The 6,805-nt window shown below is 39.9% G+C and overlaps 1 protein-coding gene across 3 annotated transcripts in view; it reads left to right on the plus strand.

The window, feature by feature from the left end:
* GUCY1A1 (guanylate cyclase 1 soluble subunit alpha 1) overlaps positions 1 to 5,631 on the plus strand; it is a 53,964-nt gene extending 48,333 nt beyond the window's left edge. For all 3 annotated transcript variants that reach the window (XM_053256763.1, XM_053256764.1, XM_053256765.1), the window contains one exon: positions 1,901 to 5,631. In XM_053256763.1, coding sequence (XP_053112738.1) covers positions 1,901 to 2,102 — 202 coding nt within the window. In that variant the 3' untranslated portion in view covers positions 2,103 to 5,631. The remainder of the gene's footprint in view (positions 1 to 1,900) is intronic.
* Positions 5,632 to 6,805: the final 1,174 nt, after the last annotated feature.

A 6,805-nucleotide genomic window follows, 5' to 3' on the forward strand; every position in this document is an offset into this window, starting at 1 on the left:
TAACCTCCTTCCTTTAATTGTTCAAGCCAACACATCTTTGTGAGGCTTGTCTCTCCCATTTAATTTAATCTATGTCAATAGTGAAGTAAAGATAAACCCATTCTAGCAGAGATGGGAGGGTAGCCCTGTCTCTGCCCTAAGGTGGGCCACTGGACTACCAGGAGGAACTCCTAATATTTTTCTCAGAAATTTATTTTGAGTAATCTCTAGCAATTCCTTTACTTTTTCTCTCCAGATTTCTGCTCCATATAACATTTGAGAGATTGCTTTAGAAACATAGATCTTCAGAATGGGCTTCATCCATTGTCCCCCTCTAGAATAAAAGAAGTGTTGCAGCTGTACATTAGTTTTAGCACCTGCTAGAAAACAAACAAAATAGCAAACCCAGAAAATAAATACAGTTTTCCAATACCCCCTGAAAATAAATAGTATAATTTTTAGATGTTAATGAATTTCAGTTATGTGGGGAGTAAAATGGTGCCTCTGATACCTTTGCCCAACCACAAGTCTCCCAGCTCCTATAACCACTCCTTAATAAGGCTTCAGGCTTTTTGAGGAGGAGAGAACTGAGGAGGAGGAGAGAACTGGTCTTGTGGTAGCAAACATGACTTGTCTCCTTAGCTAAGCAGGATCTGCCCTGGTTGCATATGAATGGGAGACTTGATTTGTGAGCACTATAAGATATTCCCCTCAGGGGATGGAGCCACTCTGGCAAGAGCAGAAGGTTTCAAGTTCCCTCCCTGGCTTCTCCAAGATAGGGCTGAGAGAAATTCCTGCCTGCAGCCTTGGAGAAGCTGCTGCCAGTCTGTGAAGACAATATTGGGTGAGGTGGACCTATGGTCTGACTCAGTATATAGCAGCTTCCTATGTTCCTATGAAACTGTTTCTCCCAGGATCCTGGTTCTTGGCAAGCTGCTGTGGCAGCCTACTACGACATATTTTAAACCCTAGCAGCAGCAGTTGCTGCCTCCACCACCATATAAGGTTAAATCAGAAAGGGATGGGATAGATGTAGTGGCAGAAGGGTTAGTGCCAAGCTCATTATGAGCCAGGCTCTCATAATGGGCTTGGGCTTGGCTTGTAATGGGCTTGAGTATTCTGCACTGTGAGCTTTCATTTCTGAATTCCTAATTTTGGTACTTGCTGGCTCCATAAAATGTTGAAGTTCTATCTTAAGCTAAATAGTTTTTTTGGGGTGTTTTTTTTTAAAAAAAATAAAGTTGCCGTATCTATATCAAATACATTCAGAATATCAGAGGTGCCTAGAATAAATAACACTGATCTTGTCTAATTGCAAGAATTTGACTGAATTTTATGCTAAATTGCCTACACATTTTAAAGACACATTTTAAATAGTGTCCTTGTTACCAGGATCCCAGAAATTATTGATTCCAGAAAATATTGCATCCAGTCTCATGAATCAGCCCATGTTTTTGTCCCAGTGACATATATAGCATCTCTCATATAATTTCAGGAATTTGAACAAAATTTGACCCACAATTAAGCAAAATAAGAAATGCTACAGTTTTTATACCTTTATTCACAGTATTGTTCTAGTAGGTTCTGATTCATCCTGGAAATTCTCGATGCATACAGAGTGATGCACATATCTAGGGTTTTTTTCATTTCCTTCAGTGTCAGGAACAGACCTGTGCTGCAGACAAGAAACTGGTGTGCAGAACTTCCCATAAAATGAAGCATGTGAGCACAGAGTGCCCTCGTGCTTTGGAGCTCCTTATGAGATGATTTTTATGTTGCAGTGATTAGTTTAGAAGAAACCACTCCCCCTTTCATACAATCAACATGTTTTTTTCTCAGTCACACAGCAGATTTTTTATCTCCAGGTATATATTTTCCATTTGATTTTATATTTCATGACACCATGTTAATGTTGTTGCAGGTTGCTAAAGGATTATCCAGGCTTTATATTTACTCCTCGTTCAAGAGGGGAACTTCCGTCCAACTTTCCAAGTGATATTCCTGGGATCTGTTACTTTCTTGATGCTTATCTTCAAGAAACAAATTCAAAGCTGTGGTTTCAAAAGAAAGATGCTGGAGATGGAAAAACAAACTTCTTGGGGACACCAACAGCTGTGGACTAAATTGTGCTTTCTTGCATTTTTAGGAAGAAACATCCAGATTTTGAATATGAACTGAAATGTTTAAAAATGAAATGGAAAAGCACTTTAGCTTGTTAACACCTGAAAGCCAGTATTAAAATTTAAGAACATACATCACATACTACTTTTAATGTTTATTCTATAAGAAATATATTCAGTGAAATTCTAATCTGCCCAAGCTATATGGAGGTGGAGGAGCAGGAGTGGGGAAAGTCAGTCCAACAACGTAACAATGGAAGGAGAAAGGCCTGCCAGCCAAGTTCTTTGCTTTTCCTCTAGCAAAGAACTGTTTTGCCAAAGGTGTGTCTAATAATGGCGCCTTCCTTCCTATGAGTGCAGGGATGTTGAGGAAAGAGCAAGTACTTCATACCTTTCTGGCCTTACTTGCTTTTAGAAAGTTTCTGGAGGGAGCGCTCAGCAACCAAACAAGCAGAACTGAACTGCTTGCCACATGAGCAAGCAGTTCAAGTAGCTAGTCTCTTAGTAGTCAAGTGATACAACCACACATTCTAACGTGAACCAGCTGAATACTGATTGCTATAAAGATGCAGTTTCCTTAGTGATTTCATAACCAAAAGATGCTGTTGCGGATTATTATTAGCATATGCTATTCTAATTGTGTCTGATTCAAAAATAAGAGCCTGGTTCACACCACGTGAGAGCTCTGCCTATTAAGGATTCCAAAGGCTCCTCTACCAACAGGCAGGAAAAAATAGAGGGGTCGGAAGCCACACACACCATGAAGAAGGAACTGTTGGATGCCTTACCCCATACATTTATCTCACCTCAACTCCTTAGTGGTTAGTTCTCCCTAGGAGTGTGGAGGGGAAGGACCAAGCCTTCTTCACCCCATATGCCCCATTACCAAACGAGAGATGTTTGATTGGAGCACAGTACCCTTGGCTAAAATTATATATTCAGATGACTTGGGGGTCAATTAACCAAGTTTTCTCTGTACATTAAATATCTTGTGCATATGGAATGTTCTGGGTGTAAATGGAATCTGGTTTCTACTATCCAGCATTTCACCCTTACCCTCCCTGGAGTGTTGGTGGCCTGCCAAGGTTGAGAGGTAGCCGGGAATGAGATCATAGCTAGTAATTCAATTGAGAAGAGGTGCAGGCTCTGTTCTGGCTTATTTGGAGAAAGACAAAAATATGTGTGACCTCAAGGAATGCACCTTGCAAGCAAAGCTGTGTACCTTTGGGGGTTTTATTATTATTATTTAATTAACTTCCATTTATCCTCAATTATTACCAAACAATTAAAGTAATAACAGTTAATGGAACTTGAATGTTACTTGAATAACATTAATCTGAAGTATGCTTAATCTTATTTCTTTCAACACCATATCTGTAGCTACTTTTTAAATGTGGCAGATTTTCACATAGTAGTGTATAATGCATTCACAATGTACATTGTAATATTCTGCACAGTGCACTATAAATCTAGCCACATACCCCATGTGATACTTTAGTACACACGTGTACTATAACAGCTCATACCATCTGCACTAATGCCAAAAATGGCTTGGCTGGAATGTTTTTTTTCTTGCTTAGCTTCTTCCAGTTCTGCAACCATCCAAGAAGGTAAAATTCTTGTCAAGATTACAAGAGTTTTGTAAGATGGTGTGTACTAGCCAAGTGGCTACCCTATCCAGAAAAGATTCCTCTCCAGGAACTTCCCACTCTACGTCCAAGCCACAAAATATAGTAAGAGGCAAGGGAGCTCTCCCTCTCCCCAGCACCTATTTTAAGAATCAAATGTTCCTCCACACCATAAAACTCCCTGCAATATTCTCACACTTTTCTATCTGGAAATGTTATTGCTTTGTGGATGGTCTGACCTTTTTGGGTGTTCGGTTTCCTCCACTTTCCTATTTTTTGGCTCATGTAAAATGCAGTTATGGTATGTGTTATGATGCATCATCAGCATCATCATATTTGTACACCACCCCAAACTTCCATCTCTAGGTAGTTTACAACAACATAAAACAACTTTAAAGAGACATAAAAATCTTAAAACAATTTTAAACCACAGATCTAGTTAAAAAGCTTGGGTGAAAAGATGTGTCTTTAAGGACTTAGGAGGCTCTTATTTCATCAGGAAGCTCACTCCAGAATCTCGGGGCAGCAACAGAGAAGGTCCGTCCCTGTATAGCCACCATACGAGCTGGTGGCAACTGCAACTGCTCTCCGGATGATCTCAATGGGCAATGGAGCTCATGAAGAAGACATTCTCTTAAATACCCTGGGCCTAAGCTGTTTAGAGATTTATAGTTTATAACCAGCACCTTGTATTTTGCTTGGAAACTTATTGGTAGCCAGTGTAGTTCTTTCAGTACATGAATAATATATTCTCCTTGAGATGACCTGGAGACCAACCTGGCATTCTGTACCAACTGCAGTTTCCAGACAATTATAAAGGCAGCCCCAAATAGAGTGCATTGCAGTAGTCAAGTCCGGAGGTTACCAGCATATGTACTACTGTTCTGAGGTCATTTATCACAAGAAAGGGATGCACCTGGCATATCAGCCAAAGCTGACAGACTGCACCTCTGGCCATCGCCTCAACTTGAGACACCAGGGAGAGATTTGGATCCAGAAGCACTCCCAGACTGCGTACCTGTTCCTTCTGGGGAAGTGTGAAGAATCTGGAAAAGTGCAAAGTGGCCTTCCTACTTACTGGCCTTCGTGGAATTGCCCTAAAATATGGAATATCCAGTATCCCTGCATTGCTGAATCATTTAGGCACAGTTCTGATCAGTGTTACCATTTCCTGAATAATACAGATGTTAATGGGATGGCACTTCACTTAATATGGCTACCCACTGTCTCCAGTGCTAGTATACAGAATGTGTCACTTACTGCTTCCGGAACTTTCATTGTGTATAAATAAATATATACATATGTAATATATTGAGGTCATTCACACAATCAATAAGTGTTTTCTACCTCAGTTTTGGAGCTGTGTATGCTCCCAATTTTCGGTTGTGTAGAAGCAAGGTAAGAGGAAAACCTGGGTAGCTTTTCCTCCTACTTTGCTTCCACACAATCACTTCTATCCAGATTTTCCTCTTACCTTGCTTCCACACAACCAAAAATTGGGAGCACAAATAGCTCCCAAACCCAGATAGAACACAGTTTTTGATTGTGTGAATGACCTCGTATAATCAAATGCTAAAACCCCTTTAATCAAACAGCATTTTAATTTTTGGAGGTACAGTGTACATTTTATTTCAAAAGGAACAAATCTTCCTTGATATGTATTATAGCAATAAATGTTTGCTTTTTGTTGCTATTTAAGTTTAGATTAAATAGTGCAAAGTATTCATTATAATGACAATTTCTTAGCAAACTGCATAGCATACCACACAGAAATATGAGGCGCTATAAAGTGTGTGCATGTGTGTGTGTTTGTGCGTATGTGTATGTATGTATGTATATATATGCTTTAGAAGCTGTGGATGTGTTTTTTATATACAATAACTTCAATAAAAAGAAATATACTAGCATGATGTACAGAACATTTTGCATATGTGTGACTACCTGTTGTTGGGCCTGTTCTAGTAATAAGTCTATAAAATGGAATTGTGAGACTGAACAAGATGATCTAGCTGAAACCCCTTTACCTCCAAACCTTTGTGGATTGTGTCCAACACATGTTATTCTGGGAAGGTTCTGTGGCTCCGGAGGCTTACTTCATCAACACAGAGAATTCATGAGTAGAGGTCTCCCATGCCAATGCAGTTATAGCATTGGTGGGGCATTCCAGACCTTGGTAGACCATGGGATTCCAGACCACGGCATATCATGCCAGACCAGTGAGTCCCCAGTCTGGTCTGGCATCATTCCAAGTGAGAGTGGAAGAGTAAGAACATGGAAATTATAGTTAGCTGACCTGGAATATTGGTAGATACAGGCAGGGCATGGTAGCCATGGGCAAGTGATACAGAGTTGTGCACAGCATTAATCTTTCAATATTTATATCTTGCCTTTCCTTATAAAATGCTTGAGGCAGATCACTACATTACTTAAAACAGGAGTTCTAAACCTTGGGTCTTCAAACCGCCCAGAGACTTGCCTTTTGGGTGTTATACACATGTGTTAAATAAATGTATGTATAATGTTGGAGAATAACTCCCATCATCCACAGAAGATTATGGGGATCAAAAGTTGGGAACACCTGACTTAAAACAACTAGAGTTTCAGACACTAGATTCAGTTTTATATAGAACTCAGAAGTAGATTTGTAATTCAGTGTAGACTGCTTCTGCAGAAACAATATGCATATTAAGCTTTGCTTACTTCTGGTGAATCCATGGTTTGGTTTGGTTTGGTTTGTTTGGTTTGGTATGGTATGGCATGATTCTACCATGATCAGACTTCCAAATCCTCTATTGGATTCTGAGGTCATTCACACAATTAAAAAGGGTGTTCTACCCAAGTTTTTGAGCTGTGTATGCTCCCAATTTTCATTTGCGTTGAAGGAGGAAGGCCTGGGTAGAAGTGATTGTGTGGAAGCAAGGTAGGAGGGAAACCTGGATAGCTTTTCCTCCTACCTTGCTTCCACACAATCACTTCTACTCAGGTTTTCCTCTAACTTTGCTTCCACGCAACTGAAGACTGGGGAATACACACAGCTCCCAAACCCTGGTAGAACAAACTTTTTGGTTGTGTGAATGA

Source organism: Hemicordylus capensis, chromosome 5 (genome assembly GCF_027244095.1).
Source record: "Hemicordylus capensis ecotype Gifberg chromosome 5, rHemCap1.1.pri, whole genome shotgun sequence".
In the NCBI taxonomy this organism is placed as follows: Eukaryota; Metazoa; Chordata; class Lepidosauria; order Squamata; family Cordylidae; genus Hemicordylus; species Hemicordylus capensis.